Source organism: Sphaerodactylus townsendi, linkage group LG01, assembly GCF_021028975.2.
Source record: "Sphaerodactylus townsendi isolate TG3544 linkage group LG01, MPM_Stown_v2.3, whole genome shotgun sequence".
NCBI classification, from domain to species: domain Eukaryota; kingdom Metazoa; phylum Chordata; class Lepidosauria; order Squamata; family Sphaerodactylidae; genus Sphaerodactylus; species Sphaerodactylus townsendi.
The window spans coordinates 120,763,233-120,785,759 of record NC_059425.1 but is presented as its reverse complement, the minus strand read 5'-3'; the positions used below and the strand labels follow the sequence as shown (position 1 = coordinate 120,785,759).

Below are 22,527 nucleotides of genomic sequence, written 5' to 3'. Positions count from 1 at the left end.
TACCCATGCCACTACTTTTTAGGGTCAAATGGTATATCAATCATAGATCTCTGGATTCAAGTGGGTATTTTAGCCTGAAATTAATTAGCTTCAAGAGCTTTTGAGGAAGGGAAGAAATAGTTTGGAAGATGGAATGCAGCTGGTGGGGGGGGGGGGGGGCTTGGTCCATGCTATTATTATATTGCACTTTATTTTTCTTTCAATACAATACACTACAGACCTTTATTAGGCATATTTGTGCTACATAAAGTATTTTTCTTTCACCTTTAAATACCAGCTGTTTGGGTAAAATGGTGGCTCCAGTTTCAAAAGTGGAATTCGTACTATAGAACACATTTGTACTACTGTCCTGTGGGATTGAAATTATACTACTGGGAGAAAATTTGTTCTCATAAACTTATGCTTAGTTCACAGTTTGCTTTATGATTAATTTCTCTCCACCTTTTGACACTTTGAGTCCTTAAAATGTATTGATATTTGGGGTTTAGGATTACGAACTTGCTACCAAAGGTGGATAATATTCCACCTCTAACTCTTTTTCTTGCTGCCACACCTGCAGCTAGCAGGGGAAAAAAACTTTTAACAACATCTGCTGGCAATAGCATGATGTAACTTTGGGGAAAACCTGGAAGTGATGACAGTTTTCTGTTAGAATCACTGGAAACTCTGGTTTTACCATAGAGTTTCCAGTGATTTCTAGAGAGGCATGACATTGATTCCAAGGGTTCCCAGGAAGTGATGACACCTGTCCCTGATGGTACCCCCATGTTCCCATGCTCCTGGACTACCACCAGTTTCCAGGCCAGGCGTGGCAACCATATTTGGACTTGTCTGATTGCTTCAAAATGCCGAAACTGAAATATCTGCTGTTTGATATCATGCATTTTGTACTTCACTTTCAGACTGTTTACCTGATGAATGCAAAACTGAAATAAAAAAGCTAAAGCAGAAACCTCTTCTATTCCTTAGCTAAAGTATGATTTGCAGAGAGGGCAAGTCTGGATATATTTACTAAGCTGTCAACCCTTCTGATGAATGCATACTGTAGCAGGCCTACCATATTCATTTTCTATTCAGATTTACTTTCTACAGGAAAAACATACAAGGCTCAACTTCCCTGCCATTTCCCATTTCTTCATCTAATGCACTCCAGTTAGACACAATGACAAGCCATACTCTGTCATAACAGGAATAAACCTTGAAAGCCCTCAGGATCACATGTTATACTCCCATTCCCTGCTCTTTCATGTGCAACTCAGAGATTTAAGACTTCCTCGTTCTCCATAGAAAATTTCATCTCCTGAAAACCAATGTATAGTAGTTTTCTTGACCATTTTATGCTTTGGAATGCTGTATTAGGGTAAGACAGCAAACCATAGCTGGCCATTTTGTTGGATTCTGTTCAAATGACAAATAATGGTTTGTTGCAGACAAGTAAATTTTTTCATTGCCAAGTCACATGCAAAGGGAGGAGGAAGTACTCATACTTGAGAATGTCCAAGGCTCATTTGCTCAATGATGAACCATGGTTTGTCGTGTCTAAATGCAATTTAGTTTGGGAAATATTTGCTCTTAGAATCTTTTCCCACCCTCTAAATATCACAAGCTGATGAAAAGAAACATTACTTTGAACTTGGCACCAAAAACATGGTTTACATAGGTAAAATATAGCAATCAGAGGCGTATTGGGAGGAAGGATGGCACCCAGAGACAACTCCTTCTCTTGAGGGTGGGGGCTGGGGGCAGGGGCCACCCACTGCTGAGCCCCGCCCCAGGCCTCTGTGCAGGCCTGTAGGCCCGGGGAGGGAGTGCATAGGCATGCACAGAGGCTGGGGTAGGGATTGGAGGCAGGGCAGCCCACCACTGAGCCCCACCCTTGGCCTCTGTACAGGCCGAGCCCTGTCCCCAGCCTCTGTGCAGGCCCGCAGGGCATCAGGGGGTGCAAAGGCCTGCACAGAGGCATGGAGGACAGGGCTGGTGGGTGACCCAGGTCGGCATTGTGGCTGCCCCCCCACGTGACCAAAAGGGGAGATTAGAGCTGAGGGAAGTGGGGAGGCTCAGTGGTGACCTGTGGCCAGAAGTGCCTGCATGCCTTTTGGGTTTGTGTTCCCTATAAGGCATATACGCCTCCTGGTAAGCGAAAATGTATATAGCCCAGTCTAAAGCTTGGAGGCTTGTCCAAGAGCTTTGGGAAGCTAAAAGCAGGAGTCCCAGCCACAATCAGACTAACTGTAGGAATCAGACCAACTGCAGGAATGTTATACACAAGAAGGCAATGGCAAACCACCCTTCTGTTAATCTCTTGCCTTGAAAACCAAATGAGATGGCATTTCATGAAGACACCATAAGTCAACTGTGAGGACAGGAGGGAAGATAAAGGCAGGTTGCCTGGGGGTTGGGAAGGACTGAAGTAGATAGGAAAGGGAGACAGCCTATGAGGGCTTTTAGGAAAAGGAAAGAGGAAATTGGGAAATAGGAAAATAGGAAAATGAGATGCCTCCCATGTTTGCTTGTCAATATATCTAATGTTCAACATGACCAAATCTGTGGATACTTAAATCCAGAGACTGAAGCCATGGACAGACTAGACAGATCTTTGTACAGTTCTAACAATGCCCCAGGTATGCAGAAAAATCTGAATCCCCCCCAGAACAGAAAAATATAAAAAGTGAAGATTTTTATGTGGGTTAAGTATATATCATACTTACAAGTGACTCCTCTGGACAGCCATAGCCAATTCCCAGAGTTCCTTGTTCTTCCAACAAGTTGAAATCTTTCTTTTGGAACTGAAAACCTTTCATACAGCCTCTAAAGCTTGTACTGACAGCCAGATGTGAACTTACACCACTGCAAATAAATGACATTTATTCAGAAGCAAAACCTGAAACCCTTGTAATAAATATGACACTTGTAACATTGCACACTTTTATTAAACCTCTGTATGATGATAATAGAGTAGTAATCACCCTTAACCTGTTGGGTCAGAGCCAGGGCCTTCTTGGTTGACGTCAGCTGAATATCCTTTGGGCTGGGGATTTCCAGCAGGTTACTTCTGATAATGATCCTCCAGGAAATGTGGTCCAACAGATATGAGGGACCCATAGTGGCGTAGCACCAAGGGGGCAGGGTGGGGTGTGATGCACAAGGTGTGCACCGGTGTGGGGGTGTGGCTGGGCATGGTGGGGGTGTGGCATGGCGTGGCATGGCGGGGGTGGACGGAGCATGGCAGAGACGCAGGGCACAGGCATGCCCCAGGTGCAGTTCCCCCTTGCTCTGCTCTTGGGGACCCAGGCCTTCTGTACCATTCTTCCCTTGTTTTCCAGTAACACTTTGGGGCTTTCCCCACTACAGAAGGGAGCTAAGGTCGACTCGGTTCCCTTCAGTGGAGGGCGATTCCAGGCTGTCCCCACAGCAACTGAGTTGGCCCCCTGGAATCGGGCTAAGTGGCCGGGATCATCTTGGTGCCTGTTTAGCTCCTTGATCGTGATTGGCGCTTGTGTTACGGCGGCAAACGGGAGCGTTCTTTTTTTTTTTACAGTTTTTACAGTTTAGTTTACAGTTACATGCGCTTTCTGCCCGCCTGACTCTCCTGTTCTGCGCATGCCGCAAAAGCGGCTTGTGATTGGTTGAACGGATGAGGTGTCGTTTCGATGCTTCCCCACTTCAAAGTGGAATTGACCTTGTTGTGGCAGAAAAGTGTAGTTCATTAACTTTCGCGACAAAGGATGTCACAGTTCTGAGGGCTGAGGGAACTGAGAGACAAAACAATGTTGGAGCTCTCAGTGGCAGTTAGGGGAGTTCACTGTGAGGAGGGAACCTAAGAGTAGAAACCAGTTCAAGCTCTTGTAAGTGGGAAAGCCCTTTGCACGATAGTATTTGGCCTCATTTACCATTATATATTTTATTATTGGTTGATTCAGAAGTAACACTATTGATTAGTGCATAAAAAGTGTCCTAGTGTAATTTAGAGAGGGAATTATTTTAGGTACACAAAAATCTTGCTGGTTTATCAGTCTAAAGTGGCTTATTGTTAAAAAAATTACTGCTATAACTAACAACATCTAATAGTTTACTGGTTTTTCTACTGGAAAGTTTGAATGGATGACACAGAATATTTATTTCAGTCCTCCTCAGAAGATGGTTGGATAATGAAAGATCCATTACTTTTGTTCTTAGCAGGGGGGCAAAGCACAGAGAGAAATAACAATGGTCTTAAGGCTGCAATCTTAGAAATGCTTATCTGGGAACAAGTTCAACTGAAAAAAAAACAGTTCTGAATAGACTTTCTTGGGATTGCTCACAGGGTTACAGAATTGCTCAAGTTATAGTACTTATCATTCTGGTTCCTCAGACATAGTTGGCTGTGTGAAAGAGCACACAGTGCCCCCCCCAGAAACCCCCCCCCCCAAGATTTTTTGTTTTTGTATTCTGATCGTTCACTACATATGGCAACATTCAAATGGGACCCAGAAACTATGGTTACACAAAATTAGTTCCCCAACGACTGGTAAAGCCTAAAGTAATCTCTTCAATGAAAGAGAGTAGAGATTACATCACGGTCAGTACAGTAATTATATGACATCATTTCAGAACAGACTCATAGGAATTTTCATTCAGCAACACATTGGTGGTGAATATGTATCTTTATAGGTAAAACAAATGAAACAGGCTATTGGAGTTTTTGGTACATCTCAGCAGGAACAAGTTGATGTTGTCAGGTTGTATTATATTGTACAATATTGTACTTTATGACTGTGTGCTCCCTGGCTCAGTACACGTGAATCCAAAACACCTCAAGGTACTGCAGCTACACATATACTGTAAAGTTCACTACAGCTACTAACTCATACTTTGAGTCTCTTGTGGTACACATACTACAAAGCCTGGTCCCCATCACTGTAAGAGGTTGGATACTCTGAAAGCTTCCACACCCTTGATTGGAAGCTACTGTAGGGTGAAAAATGCTGGCGGCTGGGAAGTAGTTGTGGGAAGACTAGTGCCAACTGGTGCCACAGCCATACACTTTTTAAAGGGCTCTCCTGATGTCCAGCTGACTGATGGTGTGGAGGTGGGAGAACCAAATTGAGGCACAACTCAGTGGGAGGCTGGCCCTTGGTAAGGTGATCCTGCTCAGATTGGAGGCAAAAGGGAAAGGCATGAAGAAGGATCCTGAAGGATAGCACCCAGTGGTGCCCTCCTGAGAAACAGGCCGACCTTTTCAAAGATGGGACTGCTGCACATGAAATAGGAGGCCAACATGAAGTCTGTGTAGCCTGAGGTAGGGGCAGATATAAATCATGCTATGAAGATATGCCTAGCTTCTCTTCACAGGCTGTGATAGAGAATTCAAGGAGAAGAGGAGAGAATCTGGATGCAACTAAAAAGCTCCCTCTCCACTCACTTCTGAGGCCAATCTGGCCAGCGAGGAGCCATCAACCACAGTGCTGAGGGATGGTGTGGCTTGTGTCGACCTTTTCACTATCACCTCATGCAAATCAGTGTGCATATACATTATTCCCTTGATATTTAAAAATATAGGAGTAAAAGGTCTATTTAACTTAGCAGAGTGGGCACAGGCCACTTACAGCAATGTGAAAACTGAGAAATTTAATGGATAGTTATTGCATCAAAATTACAAACCAACCTCAATTTCAAAATCTCTGTAGGAGCGCCTCCAATGTAGACATCAGTAAATGGCATATTTTTCTTTTCATTTTCCACACTTTTTACATGTCTCCTGTCTACTACCAAGATCATTTTTTTGGAATTGTGATATATAACAGATATCTGGAATGAAAAAATTAAAGTAAGAACCGTGATACTATGATTCTAAGGCAAACGTAACTGTACTAGCAGCAAAGCCCATTGCCGGGGAGATGCAAAGCCCATTGCCGGGCCCTAGGGAAGGGTGGAAGAGGAAACCTCTCCCCTGCAAAGGCTTAGCTGGGGCTGTAGCATCCCTCCCTCTGCTCCCAGCGTGACACTCAGCACTTACCTCATGGAATTTTGCATCATTAATCTGGGCCTTTTTCAAAGAATCTTCTAGAATCACTGGGCCATTGCTGAAGCCAAAGTCATATTGTAGATATAGGTATCCATTCTGCATTTCTAGGCTGAAGAACATACTCTGCACAAGATATTAGAAAGATTTTACAGCATGGGGTTATATTTCATAAATTTAACAAAAAACACTCAGTATGAACCTACTGGCTGTTCATTTGAAATGTTAGCAGCAACATGTCTATTCTTTGGTATAGTCTGCAAATTTGCCTGTGGAGAAGGGAAAAATAATTTACAGAGTACCTGAAAACTTGGTGATAAAATTTTCATGAATTCCAAGTTTTGCCATATGTTTAAAATATATTGTATATACTTTCGAGTGTATAAAATTCGAAGCCAGCATATAGAAAGGTCGAGGCATACCCTAGATTTTACCACAAAAAACTAGGAACACTTATTTGACTTCGTGTAGCCTTAAGTTCGAGGGTGGAAAATGCAGCAGCTACTGGTAAATTTCAAAAATAAAAATAGATACCAATAAAATTACATTAATTGAGGCATCAGTAGGTTAAATGTTTTTGAATATTTATTTCAAAGAAAACCAGTAAGCTAGCTCTGTAAGCCCTGATTCTCCCTTTAAATCCACACAGAAGGGGGGGATGTTTTAAAGGGAGAATCTGGGGGAAGTGAGGGGAGTGCCTGTCTGGGGAGGGGAGATGTTTTATGTTAGCAGTACCAACATTTCAGAGTATCTTTAGGAGACCCTCCTGATGCTACCACCCAGGTTTGGTGAAGTTTGGTTCAGGGGGTCCAAAGTTATGGACCCTCAAAATGGTAGCCCATCTACTATTAGCTTCCATTGGAAACAATGGGGGGATGGGAGCACCCACTTTGGGGATCCCATAACTTTGGATCCCTCTGAACAAACATCCTAAACTCCTAGCTAGAGAATCAGCAAGAGATTATCCCGATAATACCACCCAGGTTTAGTGAAGTTTGGTTCAAGGGGTCCAACATTATGGACCCTCAAAATGTAGCCCCATCTACTATTAGCTCCCATGGGAAACAATGGGAATGGGGCATTTCCCTTGGAGGTCCATAACTTTGGACCCCCTGAACCAAAGTTCACCAAACCTGGTTTGTATCATCAGGAGTGTCACTTGATGATATCCTGAAATTTTGGTGCTGCTAGCCTAAACATGCGCCCCCTGGCGGTCGACAAAGTAAAAACCTTAAAATATTTTTTAAAATACACCTCACTCGTGTATAAGTCAAGGAGGGCTTTTTCAGCACAAAAAATGTGCTGAAAAATTCGACTTATATGTGAGTATATATGGTAAATTTGATGTAGGATCTTTTTGTTTCATACAAAGCAAAATTCTTTTACATGTACTAGTTGTCATTAATTGAAGGTGAGGGGCGATTTTGCCAGTTTCAATAAATAGCAGCTGGTGACATTTTTTCTTCTGCATAGCTAAAGGTCCTACTGTAAAAGCAGGAAGGAAATACAACATCTAGGAAATGTGGTCTAAAAACTTTCTCACTTCTTTCAGAACTGAACAACAGAAACGAATTCCATTAAGTAGCTATCAAAGTAAATTAGGGGTCCCGGTTAGTATTTGGATGGGAGAACACCAAGGAATTCTAGCTTTGCTAAGCAAATCACCTCTGAACACCTCTTGCCTTACAAATCCTATGGGATTGCCATAAAGGGGATGTGGCTCAACTGCAAAAAAAAAAAAAAGTCTGAGGACATGTAACCAGCAGCCTTCCTGAAGCCAAGCAGGTTTTGGTCTGGTAAATGCTTGAATGAAAGCCTTCCTCAGAAAACCTATGTCCATTGTCCTGATTCCATGACCGAAGAAAGGTGAAATAAAAATAAATATACAAAACATTAACAGTGGTGATTATATCATAAGAACATAAGAAGATAAGAACAAGCCAGCTGGATCAGACAAGAGTCCATCTAGTCCAGCTCTCTGCTACTCGCAGTGGCCCACCAGGTGCCTTTGGGATCTCACATGCAGGATGTGAAAGTAATGGCCTTCTGCTGCTGTTGCTCCTGAGCACCTGGTCTGTTAAGGCATTTGCAATCTCGGATCAAGGAGGATCAAGATTGGTAGCCATAGATCGACTTCTCCTCCATAAATCTGTATCACTCTCGATATTTCTGACGTGCCAGTTGATAGGATTGCTTGTTCCTTGCCCCACATGTTTGTATCCTGCCCTTTTCCAATGAGCGTGAGACAGTGCACTGATTATCCCATTTTATAAACAAAAGTGGTAGATAGCAACTGACCTGAGAACACCTAGTGGACTTTGTGTTACAGGAGCCTTTGAATCCAAAATGTTCTGCTATTAACTGAGATGTGATCCACACCTTACTGAATGGTCCAACTCTAGTCTAGCATTCTATTCATGGCAACACATTGGCTCTACTTAATGAAGAGAAATACCATTGCAGATGATAACCAGCCTTCAGAGTAAAAAATTCAGTTGGAGTTTGCTTATTTATTTAATAAATGACATCCACAGTTTTACTGTAGCAAAGAAGCCACCCAGGCTGGAAATAATTTAGGACTTTTGAATGGTCACCCAGAATGGGTGTGAAGACATTTTCTTTTGTGCATATAGGGCATGTAAAATAATTTTATTTCAAAAAGCACAGGATAGAGGGTTAACTGTTTTGGCAGTTTGGCCTTATTTTTAAACTGTGTGCTTTTTTATTTTATTAATGGACCATTACATTGTTTTTGTGACCTTGCAAACTGTTGTTGAATTGTTAGCAACCTTGAGTTTCAAGAGAGAAGGCAAGCTATATATACAAACACACGCATATACATAAAATTAGAGAGTGAGCAATGACCAAAAACAGCCCTTTGAGAGTCAAAGTGATACCATACTCCTGAGGGAAAGAATTTGCAAAACAATGATCACTACTAAGATTATTTTGACATCACTGCCAATGCGTAGCAGTTCGGCAATAAGTGCAAATGTTAGAATGTTTTGATTTATTTCTTAATATGATTTTATATCACAGCAGCAACAACAAAAATCTAATCTACAGAGTCAGATTGATCCAAACATTCCACAGTTGTGTGTTTCCAGCTAATACTTCCAACTACCTTGAATACAGAATTATTCTTTCTGAAGAGAATGCTCAATATTTAAAACTATATGTAGAGCTATTTCTGAACAGATATTCTGCAACTGAGAAAAGAACAATGAGGTCAGGATATCTATTACTTACTCCATTAACCATCAGGAGGAGAAGTCCATTATCTGTTGGTGTTCGAACTTCTATATCAAAACGAGTCACCAGACTGAATTTTCCTCTTTTCTCAATGTTCCTCACCAAAGCATAGCCAGAACCATCAAAGAAATAGTTTATGGCTCGACTCTGTGTGAAGGCCAACTTATCTCTAGCATGATGAAAAGAGGCAACCAAAATCAGATGCTGAGTCAGAAGGTCTATGTGTCATATTCTGAACAAGCAACACTTAAATGGAGAAATCAGAAAATTATGCAGCTCATCTGAAATAATGCAGTGCCAAGGAATAGCCATGTTATTCTATTCTAGCAAAATGTTAAAAAACAAAATAAGACAACCTTAAACATTCATTCATGGGGCACATAGAAATTTACTGTCCACCAACTTTCAAAACTTGTGCAATATTCCATTCGTTATTGCTTTTTGAATGGAGGCTATATTACTATGATCATTTTGATATTAAATTTTTATGCAGGAAAGGTTATACATGGGTATTTTGCACACAAGTTGAATGTGTTAGTCCTATTATGGACCAGGATTTGTTCACCTTCCTTTCAATTAAACTTTCTAAAATCAGGGGGAAAGAACCTGTACGAAGGAGAAAAGAATTAAGTCATTCGCATTTGTTACCTATTGGGGAAACTGTTCTAACTTAGCATGTGGTGAAGACAAGCCTGTGAACCAAAAAGGCCAATGCTATGTCCTTTGGATTTGGGAGCACTAGATATAAACTGGACGGTATTGCATTATAGCACTTTAAATAACCCTTTCTGACAATGTTTGTAAAATTAGGTTTATGTAATATAAGTCCAAGACATACTTTATAAGGTCAAGGCATGCTTTAAAAAGACGAGGATAACTGAGGAACCAATAGGAGATGATTCTTTCAATGGTGACTTGGCAAGAATGGATAAGCCATCACAGATCAAACACTATAGAAGACCTGTGCTAAAAACAAAAGTCAGCTCAGTCTTTTATGACTGCATGCATTATTAAGTAGTCAAAATTTAAATTTGTAATTTGGCCCTCATATATAAAGGCCAAAACATGCATAATGCTACTTGCCATATACATACTCAACAGGTTGGCCTTGTGCAAGGACAAATGACTAAAGCTTTATGACCTGGATGGCCCAGGCTAGCTAGCTCTCATCAGATCTCTGACACAAAGCAGGGTGGTCCTGGTTAGTTCTAGAGACCACCATGAAAGTCCAGGGTCACTACACAGCGATAACGGCAAACCACCTCTGTTCATCTCTCATGCTGAAAACCGTACTGGGTTGCCATAAATCAGCTGCAACTTAATGGCACTTTCCACCACCAATAAAGTGGGAAGAGTGAAAGAGGGCAACAAGTACATTCAACACCTTTCTCCACATAAGTATTAGATCTGCATTTCATCAACTGTCAGTCACATTATAATGTGAAAAAGCATAATAAAAAGAAAAGTCTGCTTTATTGTACTTAGTATGATTTATGCAGTCTCTTCTACCTGGGACAAGGTGCCGATTTGGTGATATTGTAGATATTTTTGAAATTATACAAACTGATGACATCATCATTCAGCGTGGCAAGCTCCATGCAGCCAATAAAGCCTGGAAGATCCAAGCTAGGGGGAAGCTGGGGGGAGAAAGAAGTCAAAGAAATGCCATTCAAGTCAATGTCACTAAAATCAAAGTCATAACTTGAGCCACATCTGCAAAATCAGGGTTTCCAGACTAGCCTTGGGGTACTTCATTTCATGCAGCAGCTCCATTCATGCTTCCATGACTATAATAATTTCATTCCTTTCTCTTTGTGTTTATTTATTTATTTATTTATTTTATTTTTTTCGATTTATTATACCACCCCATCCCCGTAGGGCTCTGGGCGGTGTACAATACAATGCACATATACAGATAAAAATGCACGTATACAAGTAAAATAACTAAAACCATTAAAAGCAGCAGTAAAATAAAAACTAGTAGAAAGATTAAAACTAACACGCAATGGCGTCCGACAGATCCATTTCCAAACCCTCTTTCAGGGGGAAGATCAGCAAACCCCAGATGGCAAAGGCACTGATGTAAAGGCCATGGGGGGGGGCACCATCAACGGCTGGATCCTCCAAAGGCCTGGCGGAACAACTCCGTCTTACAGGCCCTGCGGAATTCAGTAAGGTCCCGCAGGGCCCGGACAGCTGGTGGGAGAGTGTTCCACCAGGCTGGGGCCAGAGCTGTAAAAGCCCTGGCCCGTGTGGAGGCCAGCCATTATCATCGAGGGGCCAGGGACCACCAGTGGGTTGGCCTCGCGAGGGCGAAGAGGGCGTATAGGGACATGTGGGGCGATGCGGTCCCGAAGATACGAAGGTCCCAGGCCGCGTAAGGCCTTAAAGGTCAGCACCAACACCTTGAAGATGATTGGAACTCTACTGAGGAGCCAATGCAGCTGGCGCTGGAGGCTGGATATGATCCCAGGTGGCACTGCCTGTAAGCAGGCGCGCAGCTGCATTTTGGACCAGTTTTAACCTCCGAATCAGACGCAAGGGGAGGCCAGCGATAGAAGCGAGTTACAATAGTCTAGTCTGGAGATGACCGTTGCATGGATCACTGTGGCCAGATCGGTCTGGGAGAGAAAGGGGGCCAGCCGCCGGGCCTGGCGAAGGTGGAAGAAAGCAACCCGGGTTATATGGGCCACCTGGATCTCCATTGATGAGAGGCGAATCCAGGTGGACCCGGGTTGCGTAGACGGAGGAGGAGTCGGTGCCAATGTGACCCCCTCCCACACCGGCTGAAACATCCCCTCTCTCCCCCCCGCACGGCCCAGCCAGAGGATCTCCGTCTTCGATGGATTCAGTTTTAACCTACTCTGTCGCAACCAACCAGCGACCGCCTCCAAACAATGCTGTAGAGCTGCCGGCGCACTCGCTGCCCCCCCCCCCATCACCACAATGAGCTGAGTGTCACCCGCATATTGCTGACAAGACAGCCCAAAACCTCCGATACCAGCTGAGCAAGGGTGCATGTAGATGTTAAACAACAGCGGGGATAATAATGCCCCCTGGGGTACACTGCAATCAGCCGGGCACTTCAGGGAGGCCTCATCCCTGCACCCTCACTTGCTGGAGTCCGTGGAGAAGCAAGGCAATCCACTGAAGGACGGTGCCCCGCCTCCAGAGGCAGCCAGGCGGTGGGTCAAAGGTGCGTGGTCGGCCACATCAAACGCTGCGGTAAGATCTAGCAATACCAGCAGCGCCCGATCCGCTGCTGGTCAAGCTGCATACAGTGTAGCTGTGACGGCGACCAGAACAGTCTCCGGCCCCTGCCCGGCACGGAAGCAGGACTGGACGAGGGCGAAAGCCGATGTGTCATCGAGGAAGCCTGGCAGCTGCACCACCACCCCTCTCTCAATTACCTTCCCAGAAGCGACAGATTGAAGCAGGCGGTAATGGCCAGATCCCTAGGATCTAATGATGGTCTTTTTAAGAGTGGGTGGACCACTGCCTCCTTCAACCCATCTGGGAAAACTCCTTGCTCAAGGGAGTTATTGATGATACTCAACAGATGGGGTCGTAGCTCCGCCTAGCAGGCTTTCACAAACCAAGGCAAGACACGGATCCAGAGGACAGGTAGTAGGTCTAACAGCAGCTAAGGTCCTGTCTACAGCGGCTTCATAGAGTAGGGAAAACTGGGCCAAACACGGGCCAGAAGGCGGCAAGGGAGTCTCCAGTTCACTAATTGTAGCCAGCGTGGGTGGGAGGTCATGGCGGAGCCAGCAACCTTATCCGCAAAGAAGCTCATAAATGCCTCACAGCTGATATCAATTGGGAGTTTGATGACCTCTCTGACAAGGAGGTCAATGACCGAATTATGCGAAACAATTGAGCTGAAGAGCTGGCGGACCAGCGATGGAGGAGGAGAAGAAGACCCTCTTCGCTTCTGCTTCGTCGCCATCTCATAGAACTTTCATAAGCGTCCTATAAGATGTTCGCGCAGCTTCGCCGTGGAGATTTCCTCCACACTCGCTCTAGGCGTCTAAGACCCAGCTTCATTTGACGCAACTCCTCCGTGATACCATGGAGCTGCGTCGGCGGGTGGGCGTAGAAGGACGCCGGGGGGCAACAACATCGATGGCATCGGAGAGCCGGGCATTCCAGTCCTCCACCTGCTCATCGAGTGTGCCGGCGGGTTCAGGGTCCCGAAGAGCATTCAGGAAACCAAGTGGATCCATAAGTCTCCGCGGGCGGGCAAAAATCGGCCCGTCGCCTAGACCGGGGTGTTGCGGCAAGTCCATCCGGACCTTCAAGGCATAGTGGTCGGACCATGGCACTCTATTGATAGAGGATACGACCAGGTTCATCCCTGACCCGAAGACCAAATCCAGCGTGTGACCGGCCTCATGGGTGGGGCCAACGTTGATTAAGGAGAGGCCTAGCGTCGCCATGGATGACACTAGGTCCGCGGCCGCCGTACATGAGGCGGCGTCGACGTGGACGTTGAAGTCCCCCAAAACAATAAGTTTGGGGAACCGCAACGCCCAGTCCGACACCACCTCCAGCAGCCGTGACAGGCTGCCTCCCGGTGCGCTAGGCGACCGGTACACCAGGAGAACAGCCAACCTCTCCGAGGCCAACCACTCTAGGCCGACACACTCCATGCCAGTGATCTCCGGGACAGGGACTGCCCTAAAGGGGATAGACTCACGGATGAACAATGCCACCCCACCCCCCCGGCCCTGTGTTCGTGATCGGTGAAGGCACGCCGAACCCGGGAGTATGACTTAAGCCAAGGCGACGGTCTCACCTTCGCGCACCCAGGTTTCGGTGACACCTGCCAGGTCCACCTGCTGGGCACCGAGAAAATCTCGAAGTACCATGGTCTTGTTGTTGATGGACCTCTCAGTTGCTGATTCTTTCTGCATCATTTGCAAACTCCTTTAAGGCTCTCCACAGTTCTGCCCTAAATATGTCTCTTTGTCTATATTTACTCTCCTTCTTACTTTACATTAAGCACACTTGCTGTTAGTTCCCCTTTCTCATTATATCGCCTTCATGTTTTCTTGACTGAAACAGTTTCCTTTTCACTCTGTCATGGTTATTTCCATCTCCTTTAAATTTCAACTAATCTTTTTTAAAAAATGAAACATTTTCTGAACTCTGTGCAGTCTTCTCACTTGCTAATTTCCTTATTGCCATGGGCTAATTCCCTGTATTCAGCTCTGCTTCACCACCACCACCTCTGAAGTCCAAGTGATCTTTTGGAGATGGCAGGGGAGAGTTGAATGCTGGGCTCAGTTAAGCTAAGCTGAGCCCAAGATTCAGCTCTGCTTCCCGCCTGTCTTTGAAGTCCAAGTGGACTTTGGAGACAGCAACGCCAAACTGACTGTTGGGCTTGGCTAGGCCAATTTCAGTGTTCAGCTCTCTGCCACCTGCTGCCTCCAAGCCCATGTGGACTTCAGAGGCAGCATTCAGAAGGTAAGCAGTGGCGTATCTGGGGGGGAAGGGGGGTCATGGGGGACGCATTTTGGCAACCTCCACCCTGCATCCACCTAGGGCCGAACTCTCTGCTGCCCCCTGCCAAACCCCCTCGCTACCACAAAAAAGCTTCCCTGGGGCACCCCCCTTTCAGTAAGCTGGGGAGGAAGCCAAGAAGGAGGGAGGCTGCTTGCTTGCTTGCTCACCAACCCCTCCCTGTGTGCACTGAAGTGAGCCAGAGGCACTCTGAGTGCAGCAGGTAAGGCCTGCCATTTTGTGGCAGTACGCCACTGCAGGTAAGTGTGGGTGAGAGGGAATACTCCCCCCCCCCAATTTAAAAAAGGTGTTGAGGCTAAACTGGCCTGGAAAATGACAGAAAGTTCAGCATTTTTTGAGATCAGCTTTTTGGCTCCCTTAAATTGCTACCATTTCCCCCTACTGCACCCTTTTGAAATGATTGCATATTGTATAAACACACAGAAAATATCACAGGATGCACTGTCACCCAATGCAAGCATTCAGCAGTCTGATGCCTCACATGCCATTGGCACTTTCCCCAACAGACAATTGCAAAACCAAGTGACTGGACTTATTACATATGTATCCAGTTAGCAGTGGGGTCACTATGGCCAATGCTGGATGAGCCTGCAGCTGCTGTGCAACAGGCACCATGCCTTGCTTCGATAAAGTGAAGCAAGGCTAGCCAGCCCCCAAAACACAGCAGTGGTTTGAAGACAGGCATCCCCTCAATGTTTCTGTGAACCCAACTACAACATCCTCAAGTCTCTGTTAGGGAAAGGGAGGGGGGGAAGGAGTGATGCAGTTGGTGGGGATGGGGAACTGGAAAGATCCTGGCAGGGGGAAGGCTGGTAAAGGGTGCATGCAGCACTCACTCCACAGTTGTCTGTGGGACACAAGGAAACACCATGGGGATTGTGTATGCTCCCACCAACTGGAAGGTCCCTTTTTGATATGGAGAAGATTTGCAGTCAGTCATCATGGGGATGAGGAGGTAGCAGTGGGCAGGGAGGAGCCAGAGAGTGTAAGGGCACTCTACCACTGGCCCCTTACCATGCTGCCAGCAGGGCAAACAAAATGACTGCCACAACCTCTAGGCAGTTGGACAAGACAAGGAGGTGGGTGGTGGTACAACACCACATTGGGATGGGCCTGAGGTTGAACTTTCAATTGTTGCCTACCTAGGAGATGTCACAGCCCCCACAGCAGTTGTACCCTACTTATTACTTCAGCAGCATGTAATGGTCTGTTTTCATGCCCATCTCTGACCAACTGCCCTGCATGGTGGAGTCTCCTAGGAGGTTGGTCCAGTCAACCTGTGTGGGAAGGGCACTGGTTGGGGGCTCACAGCATGCTTGGGTCTCCCATCCTCATGTTGGGGCTTACTATCATTCAAGCTTGGAGAACCCATTCTCAGGAGAGGGGCCCAGGACCTATACCAGTCAAGGGAATCACCATCTGATCAAATGTGCAATTCCCAGGGCCAACCTAGTTAGATACAATGATGACCTGGAATACTTTTGTGGGAAGCAGAACTTCAAAACTTAGAAAACACTGCTGCTTTTTCCTCTTGTTGGGAAACCACTTCACAAGTGAATGCCAGAATGCTCTGCATTGCCCTGACACCAGGGAGTGGGGGGAGGGCTGTATCTGTGTGGCTGGGGAGAGGGTGCTGCCTATGAGCACCTGGCTGACCCTTTCCCTCTCTCTCCATGTCAACATGGTTCCTTTCTGAGCTAATCACCATCTGTTGGGGCAGGTCCCTTCCTGAGGAGGGTATTAGCTATCAGGAGAGTTTGGGTGCCTATGTTTGGTATACCATTTTTCCCTCCTTGGGTTTTGGACTGTCCCTGAACTTTTCATCCCTTTCAGGGGCGAGTGGTGGTAATTGTGGATGGCAGTTGGGAGCTCATCTGCTTTCTCCTGCCTTGGGACAATTCACTGGCTCGCTCCTTCCTCATTCCTTCATCCCCCTCAAGGATGGCAAGGATGGCTTTCTGTCAAGGCCCCTGCCCACCCCATTCACAGTGGCGCTGCTGTGCTGTCATTTTGGGTCAACTGACTGGCTTGTTGCTCTGCCATCTGAGAGCTGGACACAGTGCAGCAAATCACTTAGGAATGCTGCTGCTGCACTGTCCCCTGGATTGCGCAGCCTGAGCTATATATTATAGTTCTCTTCACAAAGTTTATTTCTAAATAAGTATGTTTGGATGAATCTGTTAGCTTAATCAAGGCCAGAAAAAAAAAGATTTTTGCTATACTAAAGCCAGGGCCACATAAAAATAGTTATTTCTCCTACCTTAAAATTAGGAGGTACTCCTCCAACATAGAAGACTGTATTTTTGGGGTCAAGATCCAACAGTGAGTCATCACCAGGAACCTCTCCTTTTTTGATGAATTTTTCCTCAGCAGTGCTGCTGGGACTTGGAACAGTCAGAAACACTTTCCCATGCTTTCCAATCCTATTGAGCAGCAGGATTAAACAATAACAACCATGATCCATGGTCATATTTTCAGCTGATTTATTAAATCAAAAATTGATTAGCCAATTTGTAATATTTTAAAGATTTTAATTTTTTTACACCATTCATTATGTTCCTTCTGACTTTACTCAGCCAATATGATTTGTAAGAAATAGAGCAAACATTCAGTACATTACCTCTCTATTTTAACAAGACTGAAGTAGGCAGGCCAAGTGCTGACAGGCTTGGAGTCCAGAGGTATCTCGACATCTTTACCACCCAAATTGTAAATGTATACTAAGTTATCATTCTTAATTGCAAGACCCAAATAATTTTTAGTCTGAAGAAAAAATAAACAGAACACAATCTTAAGTGGTCAAATATGTTACAGGAAAAGCCACAAATCGGAACTGACCAATTAATTAAAATGTAAAAGTAATCTGTCTACTTTATCGACAATAAAGGGAAGAACAAAAGGATGAAGTGAGACCTCAAACCTAGATGGTAAGGAGGAACCCAGATGGGCAGTGTCCAGTGGCTACCTGGGAGCTGACAGCACCACATAAAAAGTAACAAAGATGGTTTTATGGGGATTGGTACAAGATGGCATTCCCCTGATCAGTTGTCTTCTGTGATGCCAGTCTCCATCAAACCTTTGCCTCACATGTCATGGGCTTTAAAGCAAGTCATATATATATATATGACTTTCAATCATGCACTGAAATCTGAAGAAGCATGAATTGGAGGAAACATTCAGTGAACTTAAAGACAGTCAGTGTAGCGTAATGGTTAAAGTTTCAGACTACGACCTGGGAGACTTAGTTTCAAATCCAACTCTGCCATAGAAGCTTGGTTCTATGTGTTTTTTTGTTCTTGTGCTTCTGAGCATTTAGGACATACTGCAAGCTCATTTTTGAATTTATAGTTGGGAATTGATAGTTGGGAATTGGGATTCCCAATGTTTCCATTAGAAACCATATGAATACTGTTACTACTGAAGCAGATTTTTTGTGGCATGTAGGCCAGCATCAAGTCCTTTGTGGTGAAATCCTATATTTAGTTTATTCAATTTCTATCCTGCCCTATCCCCGCAGGGCTCAGTGTTACCACAATGTTACCAGAGAGGCACAACTTTTTGCTCAACTCCTATGAAACCAAGTTGTCAGGCTGTAAATTGAAGAACGTTTGCCAGTATGACAAGTGGCTTGATGTTTCCTCCTTGCCATTCCGCCTCAGATTTTTGAAACTTGTCACATCTTTTGCTCTTCCAACCAAGCACCAACTTTCTGTTCCACTTGTAGGGTTGCCAATCTCCAGATGGTGGCTGGAGATCTCCTGGGATTACAACTGATCTCCAGGCTCATTATTTTCAAAAGTGCATTACTAAGAGCAAAGTCAAACAAATGATTCTCTTACATTTTTACTTCCCAAATACAGAATAAATCTGTCCTGAGGTGCTGCCCGCTCTGGGTTGTCCTTTTGAAGCATCATATACAAACTCAAGGATGTGAAAGCCTTTAAGTCTTCCATGTTTGTTTGTGGATTGACTTCAACAGCTGATTCACCTTTAAATGACATTGAAACTTGCACCTAAGGATGACACAGGTAAATATGTTACGCTCTTCTCTACAGAGAAAAATTAGCAGTAATTTTCAAAGAATCCAAGCAACAGATACCCATAGCATTGAGTGACTTTAATGGAACACATGTTTCTTCATCTTCTACCAGGCCTGTTCAAGCTGTGACCCAACAAGCTAAACACAGCCCACCAGCCATGTATGATGGACTGCTAGACACTCAAAAAACTCTTTTGGTCTTGCTGGCTGTTTCAGACTGCAGAAGACCAACTACTGTGCTGTATAATATAGTACAAATTAGACTGTTTATCTTGATGGGTCACATGTTTACATGAATGGTGTAGGGTGTAAAGGAAATTAATAAAAAATTAATCTAATTTGCACTTCACTTCTATTCAGTTCCTAGATGATTAGGTACATGCTAACCAGAACAACAACAAAAACAAGATGAAAAAATCTATAAAAAGCTGAGCATGCACTAAGTACCATACACTTTTCATTCAGGTACGTACGCTATTTATTTATTTACTATACCATCCACCCCCGAAGGGCTCTGGGCAGTGTACAACATCTGATAAAACAACATAAAACATTAAAACTATTAAAACATACACATTAACTAAAACCGTCCATAGATGGTGAAAACAGCTTAATTCCTGAGAGCAATCAGAAAACCTACAACCCACCCTCCCTCACCACAGGGAAGGCACTCACTTCAGCAGCCACCCTCCCCAAAGGCCCAGTGGAACAACTCTGTTTTTCAGGCTGCGTGGAACTGCTCAAGATCCCGGGTAGTCAGAGGCAGAGTGTTCCACCAGGCTGGGGCCAAGTCACTCAAGGCTGTGGCCTGGGTGGAGGCCAGCCACATCATAGAGAGGCCGGGGACCACCAGTAAGTTGGTCTGCTGAACAGAGAGGCCGATTCTGGACAAAAGGAGACAGACGGTCCTTGAGGTATGGAGGTCCCAGGCCATGGAGTGCCTTCAAGGTAAGCACCAGCACCTTAAAGGTGTTGATCATTCTTCATTCCTATTCCATGAATCTGCTTAATAAACCATTATCTTGCTATTTGCAGAGTAAACATTAGTGAAATCAGCACCTTTACCTTGTTTGCGACACTCCTTGTCTGCGCAATGAACTCCCTGATCCTCTGAATGCTTGCTGAGATGTTGTTTGCAGGCCACTTTTGCTCCACTGTACGTAGCTTATCCAGAAGCTGTGGGACAACTTCTGTGAGAGTCTTCACTATGGTGGAAAAGACAAGGGTGAATGTCTTACCTGGTATCAATAACACAGACCATAGAACAACAATACCCTTTTGCTAAAAGGTGCTATGAACATTTCCCGAGAAAAAACACAAGAAAATATTCTCTGTAATCCTTAATGAAGAGGCACTGTTAACTGTGAAACATTGTGGTATAGTTCATTCAAAAATTCAGCCACTCTGTGCATTCATTAGATTTTTATTAGTGATTTTGTCCATCCAGGGCCCTTTCTGCGCAGAACAAATAAAACATCTGGAGGACAGGAAGAAAGTGTTTTGGGGAAGTGTTTTGGGGAAGAACTGCACAACTTTTTCCCCAAAATGTTTTCAGGATGTTTTATTTCTGTTCAGCCCAGGTTTTTCAGAAAACACTAAATTAGTTATTCTTTTTCCCCAAGATGGGGTGAAGACGTATTCTCTTGACTGTGCAGAACAAAGAAGTGTTTTATTTTTCCCACCCGAATTTAATGACTTTTGGTTTCTCCACAGCTTGTGCCTACCATTCTCTGGACTCTTCAGGAGGCTCCGTGCTGCCTCCATTTGCAGAATTTTCCCACAGAGTTTCCTCTGCTTGCAGCTCATCCATGCATCTTTTCAGTGTTAAATAATAAAGTTAGTTAATGAATAAGTTAGTTTTCCTGGTGATCCCATGCACGTGTCTTTTTTCTTTTGTTTTAAATGAGATATCTTTGAAACTATGATGTCACAATATGAGAATCGCAGCTGTTCATTTTCGAAAAAAGAGGAAAATCAGCATGTGTGTGGGATCGCCAGGAAAAACTAACTTTATTAATTAACTTTATACACTGAAAGGACACATGGATGAGCTGCAAGCAGAGGAAACTCCATGGGAACATTCTGCAAATAGAGGTTGCATGGAGCCTGTGGACAAAAAAAACTCAAAGTGGATCTTTTAAAAACATTATTTGTACTGTGCAGAAAGGGTCAAGGTTTTCAAAGTGGCTTACGAAAACTGTAAAAAATATATAAAAATAGCAATAGAGTATACATAAGTAGATTTCAGCATGATGTAGTGATTACAGTGTTGGTCTAGAATATGGGAGACCCAAACCATGGCAGCTTGCTGGGAGACTTTGGGCCAGCCATATACTTTCAGCCTAACCTACCTCACATGGCTATTGGGAGGATAAAATGGAGACAAGAATAATGCAAGCTGCTTTGAATCTCCATTGATGAGAAAAGTGATGTATAAATGAATTAAATAAATCAAACAATATCACAAACTCCAATAAAGCTACAGTAGTGGAAGTACTGTAAAATATAATAAGCAGCAAGACTTCACAAATGAAACACTTCTGGATGCATATCCATGAGTATAATGCTTGGGTGTACTTGCACATTTTGAGCTGGATGGAATTGGCCACTTCAGAACTTTTCTGCCCTCCTTTGCTCCCAGCAGTCCTTCTGACCCTAGGAAAATTGATTCCTATGGTTGTGGGACTACATGGAGTAATGGCCACAGGGATCAGGAAGATGCACTGAGGAGGGGGGAGGGGTTGCAATGGCCATTCCTGCCTATTTTGTCAGTGATCTGTGATAATGGAAGAGGGAGGAAGAGCTTTCAACTCTTCAGAGTGCCCCCCTCCAGTTCATGAGACAATTATTCCCCATGATCCTGTAGCCCCAGAATCAAGTTTCCTGCGATCAGAAGGGACTGCTGACAGAAGGGGAAAAGGGGAAGCTTTGTGATGCTTGCACGAGCAGATTGCTGGATTATTACATGGTCATGTATAACCTTAGATCATCGTTATTATTGTGGCCCTGAATCCTGCTTCAGCACAATTGTTCCTAAACAGGCAGTGGCATAGACTTGCATACTATTTGGGTGGGAAACCACCACGTGTAAGTCGCTCTTAGCTTTTTGGAAGAAAAACCAAATGTAACACATTTCCAAAATGGTAATAAGTATCATCATGAGAGATATCTATACCAAGAGCACATCACAGCTGCGGATTTATCTCATTTCTGCAGATAAGGGATGTATAAATGTGTACTTGTGTGCTATTTACCAAGTCCCTGCCTTTCCATACACTCTGATGAGGACTTTGTGGATTTGTTCCAGAAAATAAACACTAGCCTTTCTATTTTAAAGATGTACTGCCAATGCTGTTAAAATAAATTGTCCATGTTTTCTTAACGTTTTATCATTTAGAAAAGTATTTTCTGGTAACAAAAATATGGAATGAAGAGTAGATTCATGTCATGGAGAAGAGAAGGAAAAACAGTACATGGACATGACTGACTGGCTCACTCACTCTCATAAATACATTATTATATGTTTGTGATGTCTCGTGTTGCCCAAGGGTCAGCTATTACAACCCACACCCATCTCACTCATCAACCTATACTGTTCAGAACATAGTATACAACAAGTTGAACAGTAATGCTGGAGAAAAGTACCTCAATTGCAAAAACATCATTTAAATTAAATTAACTGTAACCTCACAAAAAGCCTTGTTTCCTA

At 44.2% G+C, this 22,527-nt stretch overlaps 1 protein-coding gene across 1 annotated transcript in view; it reads right to left on the bottom strand.

Annotated features, from left to right (window-relative positions):
* LAMA4 (laminin subunit alpha 4) overlaps window positions 1–22,527 on the bottom strand; it is a 125,632-nt gene that overhangs the window by 26,504 nt on the left and 76,601 nt on the right. The window contains exons 18-26 of the mRNA XM_048492533.1: window positions 19,884–20,023; window positions 18,619–18,792; window positions 17,400–17,542; window positions 17,040–17,202; window positions 10,763–10,890; window positions 9,251–9,422; window positions 5,996–6,127; window positions 5,645–5,787; window positions 2,709–2,847 (exon numbers count right to left, since the gene is read on the bottom strand). Of these exons, the coding sequence (XP_048348490.1) occupies window positions 2,709–2,847; window positions 5,645–5,787; window positions 5,996–6,127; window positions 9,251–9,422; window positions 10,763–10,890; window positions 17,040–17,202; window positions 17,400–17,542; window positions 18,619–18,792; window positions 19,884–20,023 (1,334 nt within the window). The remainder of the gene's footprint in view (window positions 1–2,708; window positions 2,848–5,644; window positions 5,788–5,995; window positions 6,128–9,250; window positions 9,423–10,762; window positions 10,891–17,039; window positions 17,203–17,399; window positions 17,543–18,618; window positions 18,793–19,883; window positions 20,024–22,527) is intronic.